This window comes from Taudactylus pleione, unplaced genomic scaffold, assembly GCF_031769625.1.
Source record: "Taudactylus pleione unplaced genomic scaffold, aTauple2 ptg000376l, whole genome shotgun sequence".
NCBI lineage: Eukaryota > Metazoa > Chordata > Amphibia > Anura > Myobatrachidae > Taudactylus > Taudactylus pleione.
In genome coordinates this window covers 4,164,651-4,182,071 of record NW_028284777.1, presented here as the reverse complement: position 1 = coordinate 4,182,071, position 17,421 = coordinate 4,164,651, and the positions used below count along the sequence as shown (strand labels likewise).

The 17,421-nt window shown below is 44.9% G+C and overlaps 1 protein-coding gene across 2 annotated transcripts in view; it reads right to left on the bottom strand.

Moving 5' to 3' along the window:
* Nucleotides 1-17,421, bottom strand: part of ARHGAP24 (Rho GTPase activating protein 24) — a 664,176-nt gene that overhangs the window by 345,631 nt on the left and 301,124 nt on the right. For both annotated transcript variants that reach the window (XM_088445039.1, XM_088445045.1), the window contains one exon: nucleotides 13,198-13,285. In XM_088445039.1, coding sequence (XP_088301165.1) covers nucleotides 13,198-13,285 — 88 coding nt within the window. The remainder of the gene's footprint in view (nucleotides 1-13,197; nucleotides 13,286-17,421) is intronic.

The window sequence follows — 17,421 nt, the reverse complement described above, 5'->3', positions numbered from 1 at the left end:
AGGTGTAACTGGGCTGCAACAGGTTCAGTGAGTGTGTCACCTGAGAGTACTCGTATGCATAGCTGGATGTAGGTGGTAAAACGCGTATCTGGCAGTGTTTCATTAGGGCAGGTGCAAGGGTGCAGTGAGGACTAATAGCAAACCAGGTACATAAGATGGATGCATTGCAAGGTGCCTACAGTTCTGCATACAGACGAATATATGGCTTTTTTCCATGCACGCTTCTTTGGAGCAAAATTCACCTGATTATTCTGCAATTCTGAATCAGGCCCTTTATGTATACTGGTTAAACAAAAATTAAGTTTCTTTGTATAATCGTCAATGAACCAGCACCTAAATGACTGAACTAAGCTACTGCTTAGCTGAAAGTCAGCACCTGGTGTGCAGCATCTTATTAAATGGAATAGGCGAATTGCAGCAGTCCAAAGTACTTCTTTCACATTTATTAAACATTGCTAGTTAAGCCACCAAAACAGCTTGAGGGTTTGAATATTAAGTTCCACAGTAAAGGGCATATGGTATTGTATGTGGGTGATTTCTATTTATTTCCCTAGGGATTCTTTGTATTTTATTTTTATATTATTTGTTCATTCAAAATCCAATTTTAAAGACTTTTATTATTATTATTATCCTTTATATATATGGCGCCACAAGTGTTCCGCAGCACCTTACATAGTACATAAAACAAGTAAGTGAACAAGTAACTTGCAGTACATTACAATGCAGGACAAGGACACGATTTATATACATTGCTGCAATAGCGATTAAAGCACTCACAATAAGCAGCAGGGAGTTGGCAGTCACGTGTTAGGTGCCCTTATGGGGAGAAAGGAGTACAAGAAAATGTAAAGAGAAGCACATGAGGGAAGAGGTCCCTGCTCGCGAGAGCTTACATTCTAATGGGGAGGGGCAGACAGGCGTGACACAGACTTTCAGAAATGTCGACATAATGAGGGTCAAAATGTCCTGGTTTAGTGTTTGGTTTATTTTTTTACACAGAGATATTTTGAATGTTATTTTACAAAGAGAAAGATACTAACAGCCATGTGCTTATTGCTAATTAATAATAACATAAAACAGATTTAGAATATGAGCAGATATAAAAAGAGGAAACCATAGATGTTGAAATATAGTTTTAACCGGGTAGGGTATGGGAACACAGATGGTCAGAATACTGACAGCCACATCCATTCGGATTTTGGTATTTTAACCCACATCTAGCCTAACCCTAACCCACCCCACCAACACCTTAAACGTCCTGTCCCGCAGCCTATCCCTAACAGTCTCCACCCACAGCCTAAACCTAACCCTCCCCCTAGTGCCTTACCCTAAACGTAACCCTTGTCCCAATACTTACTGTCGGAATCTGTCCGCCAGGATGCCGCTGTAGGTATTCTGAGCCAGATGGAATACCTTATGCTAATGCGAGATTCTGTACAGTTAATGCAAGAATCCATGCGTCTGCAAGTGGGAAGCACGGCCACTCACTCATTTTACACTAACTGCTGCAACCATTATTATTAGTATCAGCACTTGCACTAACTAGCCCTATGCTAGGTGCAAGAGATCCATCAGAAACAGGCCTCCCTTCTCCGCAGCCATGGCTCAGAATGGCATGGAACTCAAACTACAATCCCAGGAACATTCCTATGACACTTCCACAAGTCAGAACAGTTCCCGAGCAAAGGCACTGATGTTGCCCAGTTCCTACCCCAAAATGTCCATTTCACGGAAAGACAGATCTGCCGAAGTTCCATCCGACTCAGAATAGGGCAGATATATGCAAGAATGTGTCACATCTGCACATGCGCTGTATGGTAAAACTCGCCATTTGTGTCCATGCACAGAGATCGGTCCAACTCAGAATCAGCCCCAATATGTCCAGTAATATTGTCAATACCTCACAAGTCCGGTTTGACACCATCAGGGAAGATACTGTACTTCCAACAATGCTGTTTTGTCCTATGTACTGCCACACTACCATATACAATTAAAAAGTTGGAATGCTCTAGATCAGTGGTTCTCAAACCTCAGGACCCCAAATAGTCCATGTTTTCCAGGTCACCTGTGGATCTTTAAATTGTGACAACTGACAATACACCTGGAAAACATGGACTGTTTGGGGCCCTGGGGACCAGGATTTATAACCATTACCCGATGAACAGAGAACACAGAAAGCTTTCAATATAACAAGTTGTGTTTTATCAAAATGAATGATATAATAAAGTATCAAATTGCACACACAAAGCAGCACTGTACTCATATATTTCAGAAACATGTCGGGATAGGCCGACCTAAATTCAGCAGAATTGTGTTTCAAAAATAATTTTCTTCCACGTGCTCATGTCTAATCAGCTTGTAGAAGAAAGTTTTTCAGATGTGTGACTTGAAGGAACAAAGGGGGTCATTAAGACCCGCTCGCGAGCGCAGGACGCTCGCTAGCGGGTCGATGGTGCCAAATTGCGCATGCGCATGATGGAGGGAGCTCCATCGTGCGCATGCACGAGACCCGAATAACGACGGCCAAGCCGTCATTATGGGTCTCGCACCAAAGGGGGCGTGCTGTCGATGGTGAGTGACAGCACGTCCCCTTTTGTGGGCGTGCCGGGGACGTGGCTGCCAGACGGAGGCGTTCCCATGGGAACGCCTACCGTCTGAGTCCGGCCCCACTGACATCACTAGTGATGTCAGTGGGAGTGATTTTGGCTCTGATAGAGCCAAAATCACTCCAGGGCTTGCGGTCACCGAGACCCTACCGCAGGGTCTCGTCGCAAGCCCGATGGTCGCGATGGTCTTGACCATCGCGACCATCATCATGGACGCTCACTATAGCTGTGGGTGGTAACCCACAGCTATGCGAGCGTCCATGAGGCCGCTCCAAGTTGAGGGAGGAGGGCCCTGATTCAGAGCGAGCGCTCTGGTCAGAGCGTCCGGTCCTGAATCAGGCCCTAAGTCCATTTCATGACAAGCAAAGAGACGAGACTAACATTTCTGACATATTTCTATGAAAAAAATAATGAAAACTCTCCCACAAAGCAGGGGCTGCCTTGGAAAATAAGTCTTCTCCACCGTTTTGTCTCAAAAGAATATCAACCCATAAAATAAAATCTAATTTTCTACAATTTATAGCAAAAATAATCAAGCTCCTGTATAATTTCTACTTAACAGACAACATATGTTAAGATATTTATTTTAGGACATCTTAAATAAATAACACTATTGTATTGGTTTCTGCACCCATTGGTCCATTACAGTGAGTATTTGATTTTGTCTTATTAACTAGTCCTGCAGTCAGATCCCTGAGGATTCTGGGATGTGCTGTTGGAACAGTTCATTATACCAGAGGTTCCCAAACTCGATCCTCAAAGCACCCCAACAGTTCAGGATTTAGAGATATCCATCGTTGAGCACAGGTGGTTAAATCTAATTGACTGAGGTACTAATTAAGTCACCTGTGGACAAACATGAATTTCTTAACCACTTGCCTTGCATGGTTGCATCAGATGCGACCACACCAGGCTGGGCTTTCCCTGACATGGTCACATCTGATGCGACCACACCAGGCTGGGCTTTCCCTGACATGGTCACATCTGATGCGACCACACCAGGCTGGGCTTTCCCTGACATGGTCACATCTGATGCGACCACACCAGGCTGGGCATTCCCTGACATGGTCACATCTGATGCGACCACACCAGGCTGGGCTTTCCCTGACATGGTCACATCTGATGTGACCAGTCAGAGACGCCCAGTGGGAGGCTGCTGGAAGTTAATCTTCCAGCAGCTGCCAACCTCAGAGGGACCTCCCGATCCCTCTGCACCAGTGGCTCCACCCCGAGATTGTCCCAGCCACTGCTGGCCACCCAGCAGTTGAATAGCAGCCACAGCTTATGGTAGGACAGCAGTGATTGGGCTGCCCCCTTCTGCGCACACCCACCGGACATAGCACTGCTTGCCGGCCCGCCATCTGTGCAACCCAGCAGCTGCATAGAGGAGCAGCTGCCGGGAATAAGAACTGCCCCCTAACTGTACACTCGGCGGCTACATAGAGGAGCAGCTGCGTGGAACTCCAAGTGCTGCCTGCTGGCCCCCCTCCTAATACCTGGAATAAAGGAGCAGCCACCGGGAATTATAAGTGCTGCTCGCCGGCCCCCCTCCTAACACTCAGTGGCTGCAATAGAGGAGTAGCCGCATAGAGGAGCAGCCACCGTCAATAGTGACAATGCCCGCCCTCCCCTCCCCTCATTAGGGATGGACATCGATGGTCGATGTTTGCTGACCATGAATGTTTTTCCTACGATGTTGGTGTTTTTACCATTCGATGGTGGCATTTCGATGTTTGTCGCCATTGAATGGTAATGATCTATTGGTGTTGCAATGGTTACCTTTTCAGAAAATAAAATAAAATGCGGAGAGCTGCACCTTCCCTGGCTGCAGCTCTCTGCATCAGACATCTTGATTGTTGGAGGCTGTCTCTGTCTGTCTCAGACATGACCTGTTCTGTCACTGCTCCTTGCCCCGCCCCCGATCCCGACACCTGTCTTGGTCCTGATTCTGCCCCCAGTACCGCCCCCTCTCAGCCGCACTACTGGGGTATTTTGCATTCGCAAACAGTGTTTTTGTGCATGCGCAAATAATTTGACTACTTTTTCCATCAAATACTTTTGATGCGATGGACACTTACCATCACATCGAAAGTTTTGTTGGTGGAAGCCCAGCCTTCATTTGATGGTGGGCTTCAAATGTCCATCCCTACCTGCCGGGCCCCATCTGTGCTAGGGCCAGCAACATAAATCTTGGGGCCCGGTACACACATATTTTTGGGGGCTTCCCATCACTGTAGGTACAAAGTTGAAATAAGCAGGGCTTAAAGTTGTCTATGTACAGTGATATATAATAATAATAACAATAATCCTACAGCACCAGAGTCCTCTCAAATGAAATTGCTCTGCAACACACCCTATGGTCCTCTCCAATATATGACAACTTGCATATATTAGGCTTTTTGTGAATGTCTCTGTTACACTATTAAATATACTAGGATATTTTACTTTACAAAATTATTTTCTTGTTTAGGACCCTTGGTATATGAACAATGGCCCTCATTCAGAGCCGCTCGTTAGCGGCAGTACGCTCGTTCCGAGCGATGTTTGCACATCTGCGCATGCGTACGGTTTTTAGTACGCATGCGCGAACCAGTCAGTGCGGCCGAAAATCGTTTGTACGCTATATAGCGAGTGCCTGCTATTTTGAGTGACAGAATGAGGCGTATGTGGGTGGTAACAGGGGAAGGTGCTTGAAAATGGGGAGTGGAGATCCGAACGCAGGCGTGCTTAAAGGTCAAAACGGGCGTTTTATGGGTGTGTATATTTAAAACAGCAGCGTCATTGACCACGTCACTGGGTTATTTTAGAGCCAGAACTGCTCGCAAATTTGTGGTAGCAAACACCAACCACAAGAATAGCGAGCAGTTCATACGCTGGTCGATGTACTCGATTAATCTAATAAATAGCGGACATGACGTATGGTGCGAGCGGCCAGGGGGCGTTTTTAACAAATAAACGAGCGTATGTTTTGCTCGTTCGTTCAGACTTAGAGGTGTGAACAGACTGCAATGTGCGTACGGATCATTTGAATAGCCACCCCTTGTTTTTAAACGAACGACCGCAAATAGCGAACGGCTCTGAATGAGGGCCAATATCCTATCTATTTATGTAATTTTATCATGATTAAAATTCTAACTCAACATTTTTTATTCACATTGTTTTTTTTGTAAATCAGCTCCCCACCTCAATTCTCACATGGAAGTCATGTCTCCTCACTCCCTCAAACACTCTCCTTCCCAGACCCTACCCACTCTTCTCTCATGTAAAATTGAATACCCCCTTCCCAGTTCTCCCATGGGAGCCTGCTCCCACCCTCCCTCACCCCCAGTTCTATTAGAAAAAGCAGTTATAACTAAAACCAAACTGCTTTCCCCTTGCAGGGCTGTAAATAACCTTAAGGCACGTGTGATGCTGCAGCTTCCCTCCATGGGCGTGGTCTACAGCCTGCTTCAGTATACCGTATACTAGACATGCCCCTCCGTGACCGTCCCATCTCGAACTGTACCCCACCTGCATTGCCCAGTGTGCACGGGGCAGGCTTACAGCCGCTACTGCAGGCTTATGTTCTTGGCTTCCCCACATACCACTGCACTGGGCATTCGCGTTCCTTCCCCTCCTCTATACTGGCAGCGCAAGGACTTCATTGGTTGATGACTCAAGGCTGATGTTTTCAATGCATACAGGAGCCAGGCTACACTGGCTAAACCATCAACTGTTTTCTAAGGATAGTTTAAAACCACTGGCCATCGATTGTACAGCCGTCAATGGCCATCACTACAGTATACCATGAAAAATGCTATTTTTATGGTATACTGTGTTTAAAAAATCGTGTTGGATAAGTTTTAAGTAGATGTTCTTGACCTAATTCAATCATAAAAAACATGACAATTTCTGAGCAGTTTTTGGAAAAAACATTTGCCAATTAAGTGGTTAAAACCTGGACTGTTATGGTGCCTTGAGGTTGAGTTTGGGAACCTCTGCATTATACCATTACATATATTACTCATCAGATTTATATTAATGTTTTCTGAGGGAATAAGTAATTATTTAGGAAAATATTGCTTAAGGTCCACTAAATGTAAAAATATGCTTAATTATGAACAAGAGCAATATGCTGTTTTTGTAGATGTTACAGAAGTGCTTTTTATTTTACAATTATATCAAAGTTGTTATTATTTTGAATTCCATTGCTTTATTGTATTGTAGGTTTAGCAATCTTTAATATCAGCAATTTTAAGCACTCTGTATGTACAAGTTCTGCTTTCCCACGAGTTTCTTCATGGATTGGAAACTATGATTGTGTCAAAGGTCAAAACACTTTATCCTACCAGTTAAAAGTTCACGTACAGTGGATGTCACATTTATGGAAACAAAGATTATAAAAATAATTTCCATCCTACACGCTTGATTTTAAGCACGTTTCAAAATTATGGACTGTAAATTATATTTGCTGATTGTTTTCCTCTGCAATTATTATCTGTAAGGGTATGTGTTAAATCTATTTATCACAGAAGAATTTGGAACATGAGAACAAGTCAGAATTTCCTTGGTGTTTCAGCAAATCATTTTAATTCATCACACGTCTCATCCCTATTTCAAGGCTACAGATTCGCTGAGTCTCTCCTACTCACATTCTCCAAATTAAGCATGCATTATAAACAGGAAAAACTTTTATCGCTGCCCACAAATGTATTAAACAAGACAATTGACTATTTAATATCCTGTTTTTGAGGCTAACACAAGCAGTGACCTATGCCAAATTCATATTCCACCCGACCAAACACATGCAAAAAAAAATCATACTTAAATGTAATGACATACAGTAATTCATTCCCAGCATGCTTCACAATGACATTACAATTGAGTATGCTGAGTTAAAGCAAGAAGTAAATTTCAAGGGCACGTGTTGATTCTATTATAAAGCTCTTGTGTAGCTCTTGCTGGCCTATATACTAAGTTCTTTAAAGCCCATATTGTGCAATACTCAATATTTTTAATTATCTGTAACATACCTTTTTCTTCAGATTATCAAAAAATTAAGATCTTCACCCTACCCTCAAAATATATTTGAATCCAATTGGTAATGTTTACTGACACCCATAATTTTACTGTCAGACATATTCATAAATATTGAATGACAAGCTATCTCAAAGCATAAAGCATTTAATTTACTACTGTAATTTACAGAAATATATGTTATTTAATTTTGAACTATTGTCAGTGTAAAATCAACATTCATCCAAAAAAACATTGACTGCATTCAGTTTCACCACCAAAAAAACAACTTTGATTAGTGGTCTAAGAGGGGGAATTCAATTAGCCCTGATACCTTAACAGGGTAAAAAAAAGCGAGGTAGCCACGAGCTTTATCGCCCGAGGCTATTCAATTAGGCTCCCTTTTTTACTCGATACCTTTGTTAACGCCCTTTAAATTGAGTGTGTTAATGAGCTTTAACACAGGTTAACGGGCGTTAACACACAGAATCCATTAAAAGTTTATGGACTGATGCATTAACAGGGTCATGGCAGCCATTAGCCACTTAGTTGTCAGGGATTTTTTTTAACACCCTGTGTAGTGATTAAAAAAAATCCCAGATTACTGCTGCCGGCGGCCTCACCTTGGGGCTAATGGAATCAGGGCCGGCTCCAGGGGGAGCCGCAGCCTGTGCAGGACGTCATTTAGGGGGTGTGGCCTAATTACCATAGGAAACACCTTCCGTTAACGTCAGGCTGGATGGCGAGCCCAGCACTACGTCAGTAGCTGGGCTGCCCCAAGCCCTCTTCCTGCACTGAATGGATGCCGCACGCATGCGGATGGCATCCATTCCTCTTCTCCGGGGCCGGAACCTCCCGACCGCCCATGGGACACTTCATCCCGTGGGTGGAACAGCAAAATATGGGACTGTCCCTCTGAAATCGGGAATGGCTGGGAGGGCTGCGCCCTCTATAGAGTGGTGCCATTGTTCGACTGCACTGGTCGAACATGCTTCGAGACGGCACTGAATGGAATAGCCTTGGGGGATCAATTAGCCCATGTTAAATTGTTGTGGCTAATTGAATTCCCCTCTATGTTTTTCAGTAATGATCACGTGCCACCAATGCATTCATCATAAGCAACATCAGAATTAGTAGAAGAAGCTTAGGCGGTAAATAGAAATGAGTGACCCAACCTCATCCACACAAACCATGATTCAGGTAGAGATAACACATTGCCAATATTGGAATAACAATAAAGTAACCATTCATCAGGACGGAATCGGTATGTAATGTCGGCTGTCGGGATGCCTCCTGTTAAAATACCGACATCCCGATGGTTGGTATCCTGATGGTTGGTATTCTTACCCTCCTCCCTTCTCCCCACCAAACCTCCCTTCTTGTAGCCTAACCCTCCTCACCCCGCACCCTAATCCTCCCTGTTAGTGCCTAAACCCAACCCTCCCCCCTTAGTGCCGAAACCCCCCCAGTGGTGCCTAACCCTAACCCTCCCCCCTAGGGATGCTTAACCCTAACCTTCCCCCAAAAATCCTAACGTTAACCTCGATATGCTAGACAAACCCCCCCCCCCGGCAGCTCACAGTAAGGGTGCCCCGGACTTACTTCATTCGAGCTGGCGTCCTTCTGTGTTCCGGCATCGGGATTAAGATTTGCATCGGTATTTCGATGCCTATCTTAAATCCTGTGTCGGACTTTTAGCGTCGGGATTGAGACTGGCGGCAGTGCAGCGGCCTGTCTCATAACTACATCCCATCAGCCTGATGGACATGAGCCTGATCTATCTGCCATTGTTAGTAATGTAGACTGCTAGAGGTATATTTACTAAAGTGCTGGTTTTAAGAAGGTGAGTTGTTGCCCATAGCAATTAATGAGATTCTAGCTATTATCTTGTTGAAGGTGCTAGAAAGTAAGAAATGATTGGTTGATATGGGCAACAACTCCACTTCTAAAAACCCACACTTTAGTAAATATATTCCCTAGTGTGAAAGCATATGCCAATTGATGTGTAAATCATTTCATTATTACTATTATTTAAACAGAGCAATGCACATATTAATATACTAATATACATAAATTTACTGTCCCTAACCATGAACAGTTTATCCACCGTATAGCATCAGGTTGTAATGGCTAGTATGGGCAGAAAAAGTTAGTGGATGGATTTGGAAACTACATTGCAAGACTATAAAAACTGCTAATAATAGTAAATCCTGCCAAGAAATGGTGAGACCATTTATGTCACTAAGATATTACCTACAATATAAAGTCACTCAAATTAGATCATACTGCCTTGTTCCACTGACCTCTGTAACTACTCTGACAAAGGAGAACCCATATTTCCCTATAAGAATATCACACTCCATGTTTTTAGTGTACATACTGGCATACTGAGATAAGTATGCAGTATGTCAGCTCCAATAGGAATCTTTTATGAATGGAAGTGGATAGTGACACGTCCTTAGACAGTGGGGCCTACCGGGGATTTCCCCCATACAGCTGTGGGTCAGTACAGTCTGACCCTGCCTGGTGGACCCCAATGCATGAGGGCCATGTCCCAAACCCTACATCATAACTCACTCCTGTGTCTCTCTTGACAGTAAAATCCTAATTCTGAATCTAGGACATACTTACCGACATGCTGACTGTCCCCCTCGGGAGAGGGCGGCCAGCTCGGCACAGCTAGGGGAAGTGAGGGAGCATTATGCTCCCTCTCTGTAAAGCGCTGCGGAATATGTGTGCGCTATATAAATAAATGGTAATAAATAATAATGATGCGCCAAAAGTGGGCGGGGCGGGGGACATATCGTGGCCACACCCCACAACAGAATGCTGATATTAACAGCGCGGATTGTGTCTTTGGCCCCACTGGACCACCCACTTGTGCTCGATAAGTGGGGCTGTGTGTGGGTGCCTGCGGATGGGTGCTGGCAGATTGAGGCTGGATCCAGGAGACTTACCGTCACAAGTTCCCGGAGTGTCTTGTTACTTTCTCATGTCCCAGTTGTCGCTCCTCCTCCGGGACATCCTGTTCTCCAGTCGCACATCTTGACAGTACTTTCTGTTGCTGAGCAACGTACGTGCCGTACAGGGACAGAGATGCAGGACTTTCTCTCTCACCTGTGGATTATCTTTAATCATCTTCCTTGCTACGTGAATGGTTCCTTACCTTTTATAACCCTGCTGGTTCCACGCTGGCTTGCCGGCTATAGCTTGTCTGTACGTATCCTTCCGGTTCCTGGCAGTCGTGTTCCTGCCTGCCTGTGCCTGTGTCTGTGTGCTACCTCTGCATCATTGAATCTCTACCTACACTCTCACTCCTCCATCTAGAGTTGTCAGACAAACGAGCAGTGGTATTCTCCAGTTTGATCTGGTCCAGCAGCCTTGCCGCTCATGTGGCTTTAAGCACTACCTGGTGACATCTCACCTTCGCCCTCAAGCCCGCACCTCGGCCCATAAAGCTGTATCCTGCAGCCAAAGAACATCGGCTCTCAAAGCCACATCTCCGCTCTCAAAGCCGCACTTCGTCTCTTTAGCCATATCTTGAAAGACTTTCACCTAGAACATCTCACCTTATCCTTGTCAGTTAGTACATCAGTCACATAACATCCAGTGGCCTTATACCCGTGTTAGCCCCTACTAGCCGGAGTTTAAGACCAGGGACTGCCTAAGTACCGGAGAGCGTGTATCGTTCTAAGGGAACAGACTCACCAGAGTAGTTCTAGGGGTTTTAAACAATGAGTCCTAAGAGACTGTAACATTTGCCTACTCTTCCGGGTGGCCAGGAGCACTACCTGTTTTTTGGAGCCTACTGGCCGTTCTGGGAGATTAGGCAAATATTATTATTATTATTCTTTATTTATATGGCACCACAAATGTTCCGCAGCACCTTACAAAGTACAGTACAGGTGTACACATGGCAGGGTGCCTGTCTGTAGCATCTAAAGAACACTATGGGTGGCACCGCTGCAGCGATACTGGCTGCAGGTGCTATTCTAGATGGAATCGGTATGGAATCCCGGCTGTCGCATTCCCGGCAGCGGCAACCCGACAGATCAGCAGAGCCCGGCAGCAGAAGCCCGACAGCGCTGGAAATCCCGATCGTCCCTAAGGTAAGTATAAACTAACCTAACCTGACCCCCTAACCCTCCTTAGGGGTGCCTAACTCTAACCTCCCCCCCAAGTGCCTAACCCGAATCTAAGTGCCTAACCCTAACCCCCCTACCCCGCTACCTAACCCTAAGTCCCCCCCACGGGGGGCCTAACCATAACCCTTCCTCCCCCTAGCCTAACCCTCCCGGGGGGGTGCCTAATCCTAAGTCCCCCCGGGTGCCCTAAACCTAACCCTCCCCACCGCGGCTGTCCGCTCACGGTGCCCGGCATCCCTTCGATCGGGATGCCGGGTGCCTGTCTCCCGGCGTCGGGGAAATGACAGGCGTCTAGATATAGACGCCCGGCATTTCACCCTCGCCGGGATATGACAATCGGGAAGCCGGCTGCCGGTATTAAGGCAGCCGGTTTCCCGATTGTATACCTTCTAGACACCCTGCTAGCCAGAAGCAAGGGCTGTGGGGCTGGTGCCACCCACAAAGCCCTGCACTCTGTGTGGTGGCACCCCTAATTATGGCCCTGCTGCAAAAATCACTTGCAATTCAATTGCAAACTCACATCACTTTTTCAGAGGAAATTTGCGTTTATTTGTCCGCACCTCCCTGAGCAACTGAAATGTAGGTAAAATCTTCATTGTAAGGTAAAATTGTCGATACATAGGGCCTGATTCAGAATTGGAAGGTATAGCACAGCCGCAACTGTGCCATCCATTATGCATCTGTGATCTGAGAGCAGTGTCCATAGACACTGCTCAGGATCACCATCCCAACCTGCTTACTTAGCCTGGGCTGCTCCTGGCCGCTTGTGAGGCCAAGAAATCTGCGTCCTACAACGCAGACCCTGGCCTCTGCATTCCCAGGAAACTTTTCCAGGAATGCAGCCCGGCGCAGCCCCCAAACATCCACAGCATGTCAATCATGCTGCAGCTTGTAGGCACTGTGAGCTAATACACAGGTCTCATTCTGCACATGCGCAGACCTATAAACATCGGATATATACGTAAACCATCAGGTCCTTTTATTGGGACCCAGGATGATTTCCCCAGTTTTTCATGCTCTTCTACCAGTTCGCTTTTTTTTGTACAAAATTCATGCAACCTCGCTGTGCGTAGCGCGAATTGGCATTTCTAATTGGATTGCACATTTCTCTGGTGCACGCATTAGTGCAAAGTGTGTGCGTTTCATGAAACAGACTCACATTCGCAACCTCGCACTTAATTGAACTGACTCCATAATACTCAGCCAGCATTGGATGCAGGATCATGAGTTTTTCAGTAACAGTAACATTACCAATAGTAGTAACAGTAACATTTAATAGTAACAAACCTTCCTATACCACCACTGCTTCCCATCAGGGAAAAAACACTTAAAAGATGCTACAACTTACATACACACTTATTTATTATTATAATAATAATAATAATTTATTTATTTGAAATTAAATAGAGTATATTTAAATAAACACAATGAAAAATTAAAACTAATCCTACCTGGAATCACTTCAAATAGGAATTTTCCTGGGCTTTCATCATTACAGGGATGCTCCACAACTCTATTTCCCGGGAGAAAGATGGTACCCTGAAAAAAACAAGATGATTGCGCTGTCATTTATGTAGAACTGACTGTTAGATTGCTTTGTTTAGAGGGAAATTGCTATTTGCCATCCTATCTGTACATACAGGACAATAGCATCACTAAAGAAAGTAGTGTTTCTCAAATTCAGTCCTCATGGAACCCTAACATGTATACCTTTCCCCAGCCAGTGGCAGCCCCGTCCCGTGCCGCCCTGAGCTCACCCACTGCGCGGCCTCTAGCAGGTAAGAGAAGGGAGTGGACTCGAGGGACAGACTCCCTGTGTGCCCACATGATACGATATGCTTCCTCCAAATCCTCACATGCTGATGCAGGAGGATACGGGGGAACAAGGTGAGAGGCTTCTTGGGAGTGGGGGGCATAATGTGTAAGGGGCGTTACTGTGGCTTAAGGTGTAAGGGCATTTCAGGGGCACAATGTGTAAGGACATTGCTGTGGCACAATGTGTAAGGGTCATTACTGTGTGGCATAATGTGTTGTAAGGGGTATTACTATGTCATGAAAATACACACCCTCTTCGTCCTCTTTGTTGTTTTTTTTTGTAGGGGGGGGTGGAGCATGACCTTGCACCTGCGAGGCCACGTCCCCTTATTGTCATTACGCGGAGGGCTTGCACTAGGGGAGCTGCTGGGAAGCCCCCAGCCTCTCCAGACACAGGACCATAGAGAGCCTGCCCTGGCCCAGGAAAGGGGACGTAGCCTAGTTGCGGGAGGCATTACCACACAACCTTAGAAAACAAATTAAAAAAAACATTTTGCAGCTGGGCTGCTGACACATAAGAGGAAGGGGGGCTGTATCAGAATCAGACCCGGGCCCCCAGCCGACCCCACCAGCAACCCCGGGCATGGGTAATTAGTAACTGCCCCTCCCCTCTCTGTGCCCCTGTCCCAACACAGAGGGGGTATGGAATGCGTGCATTATCCATCACCACCGCTCTGTGACACCATGCAAGGGGTTCACACCAAAATAGCCGAGCAGCTCTACTATTTTGCTGCCAACCTCATGGATGGTGTCACCTGGTGCCACACACAAAAATACAAATATGATACAGTTGATTTTTTTTGTCAGAAGCCACTTGACCTACCCTATGTTTTTGTATTGTGGGAGGAAACTGGAGGAGAGAACATACAAACTTTACACAGACAGTGAAACTTTACACAGACAGTGCCTTGGTGGGAATTGAATCCAAGACCTCAGTGCTGTGAGCCATCAAGCTAACAATTGTGGCACCGAGTTTACTGTGGTGATCATAAGAATATAGCAGCTGTCACCAAACCTCCGTAAACGATCTAATCTAAATATATATATATATATATATATATATGTAATGCTAATTGCAGAATATTGGATTGATTTGCACCAGATATTCCTTATTGTTTCAAATACGTGTATTCCCCTATTATTCAAATTATTTACATTAAGTCTTCTTGCAGCAGTGAATCAACAAAAGTGAGAAACTAACAATAATCAGAGTTGTGTGGGGAGTTCTATGGTATACAGCAATAGGAAAGGGAGGAAGGCTCAGATGGCCAGGTAGTCCTCGGGATTAAATTCAATTAGCGGCGAAGGGGGGTGACCCAATCTAACTAGTGTATTTTTATCCGAAGTGCAGCATATAGCTGCAGTTACTCGCTTCACGAGGGTAATTGAATTTAGCCCTATCATTTACAGAGATGGCTCTGTGCACCTTATATATAGATGGGAAGTGGTGGAGGAAAAGGAGCATTGTGGCAAAGGTACTGTAGAGAAAAAGCACTGTACAATTGGCAAGGGTGGTAATAAAGGTCCAGGCTTAAGTGAATTATTAATTCTTTAAATATATGCTTATTTCACCCCCCACAAGGTAGCAGGAAAATTAAATATATCATTAATTAATTATCTTATTCTTTACAGGATATGAATAAAAACTCACTGTGAGAAATTTCATCTTAAAATATCACTCCCTTCCCCCCATTTTAAGTCAGTCTTTATTAGTCAGATATTAATAGTTATGTATCACTTGTCATTTTTAATTTTCTGGTCTCAAATCTTATAGATCTTTTTGTACTTAAAGCTTAATTGAAACTGACACCAGATTATGAGAAAATGGTCTTTGATGTCTAACTGTGATGCTTGAAGATACAGTATCTTAAAATGGACACTGTATATAAACTAAAGTTTATCTTGCTTCCTCCTTACTTTAGACTCAGATTTAAATCTAAACATTTGGATATTAAGGCTAATACATTGCTTTGTTTTTCCTTTGTTTGTTTGTATGATTGAGTCTTTTGTTTTCTACAGAAATCCAACCTCTACTGAATTTGTAGGGATGCAATCCCAGATTCTCCCACTATTTGCTGGATACTCGCCCTCTATCCTGCAATCGTGTTCTGCAATCGTAAAAACGAGGAGAATTTGGAATGTTCGTGGGACCGAGTGAGAGGACTGAAGACAGCCCACGGGACAGGGCGCAGCAGATATCCAATCAGCTGACTTAACAAGCTCGTTCAGATTTGCCCTAAATTTTCACGGCTGTTATCACTGGAAAATACAGTATTTGGAGAAAGGAGAGGAGAAGGTGAGGGCAAGGATGACAGGAAGAAGAGGTGATTTTCTGTAACACAGGAAAAAAAGGTTTCGGTGATCGATCTGCTTTACCTGAACATGTGCAAATAATACAGCCCATGTTGTATACCTTTCTTATCTTGCTATCTTTTTTGGGTCTCTATAGTATATTGTATTATTTATAAATATACTGAATTATTTGTCCTTAAAAATGACTGGCTGGCTAAAAATACCACATAATTACATCTAACCTATTGTATTATTATAATCCTATCTAACCTATTGTAGGTGTTATTGTGTGTGTGAATGTGCATGTAGTGTAGCTGTGTAGCATAAGATCAACATGAAATTCTACGGCCTTGATACACAAATGTACACCTTAAGTGACAAATAAAGGATGAATAATGCCAAAGATAACAACTAACTGGCTCAAGTAATGTCTGGCTGTCTATATTTAGTTATCACTCTTTCCATTCACCAATCCTGCATAGACCAGTTGTTTCTGTCTCAACAGATGTCTGGGTTCTGGATCTGCCATCACTGCCAAGTCCACGACAGATGCCATAGTTGTGGCAGGTGGTTTGTTTCGCATTTGCTTAGGATAAAACATTTTATTGCTGCCTTGCAATAAGAAAAGTTTTAATAAACCAATGAAATCAGAATATTATATATACAATTTAATATACTGGTTCAGTAATGTCCCATATTTATAGGAAAACAAGATCTCATGCATCTGCTCCTCTACAACAACAGACTATAGAATGTGTAAGGGTAATGTACACTGGTCCCCTGTACAGTTTACAGTGTGCATGATCACATGTGTGAGAAACAGAAAGCAAGAGATTTAAAGGGCCACTAAACTTTTTTTAGAACCATGAACCATGAAAGTTAAATGTGTTACTCCCGCAAAATTTTCTTTTACTGCGCATGTGTCTAAGTCGCACCGCGCATGCATCCCAATTGTTTTCTTACAGAGTCGCATTTGCAGTATCAGATGCACGACGGGGACACTCAATGGATGGGCTGACAGGGCCGTCGCTCAGAGCGCTGCAGCCTGGGAGGGCGCAACCGCTAGGGTGGTGTGACGTCCGAAAATCAGGCCCCTTTGTGCGCTGCTCTACCTCCTCAGACCATAGAGTCGCGTGACATCAGGGAGTAGCACAGCACAGACACTGAGTTGACTGACCTGATGAGCCAGTGTGTGCAGAGGGCCTGATTCAGAGCCAGACGCTCTGACCAGAGCGCTCGCTCTGAATCAGGGCCCTCCTACATGAAAATGGAGCGGCCTCTTGGACGCTCGCATAGCTGTGGATGACCACCCACAGCTATAGCGAGCGTCCATGATGATGGTCGCGATGGTCAAGACCATCGCGACCATTGGGCTTGCGACGGAGACCCTACGGTAGGGTCTCGCTGCCGCAAGCCCTGGAGTGATTTTGGCTCTATCACTACTGATGTCAGTGGGGCCGGCTTGAGACGGTAGGCGTTCCCATGGGAACGCCTCCGTCTGGCAGCCACGCCCCCGGCACACCCACCAAAGGGGGCGTGCTGTCAATCAACATCGACAGCACGCCCCC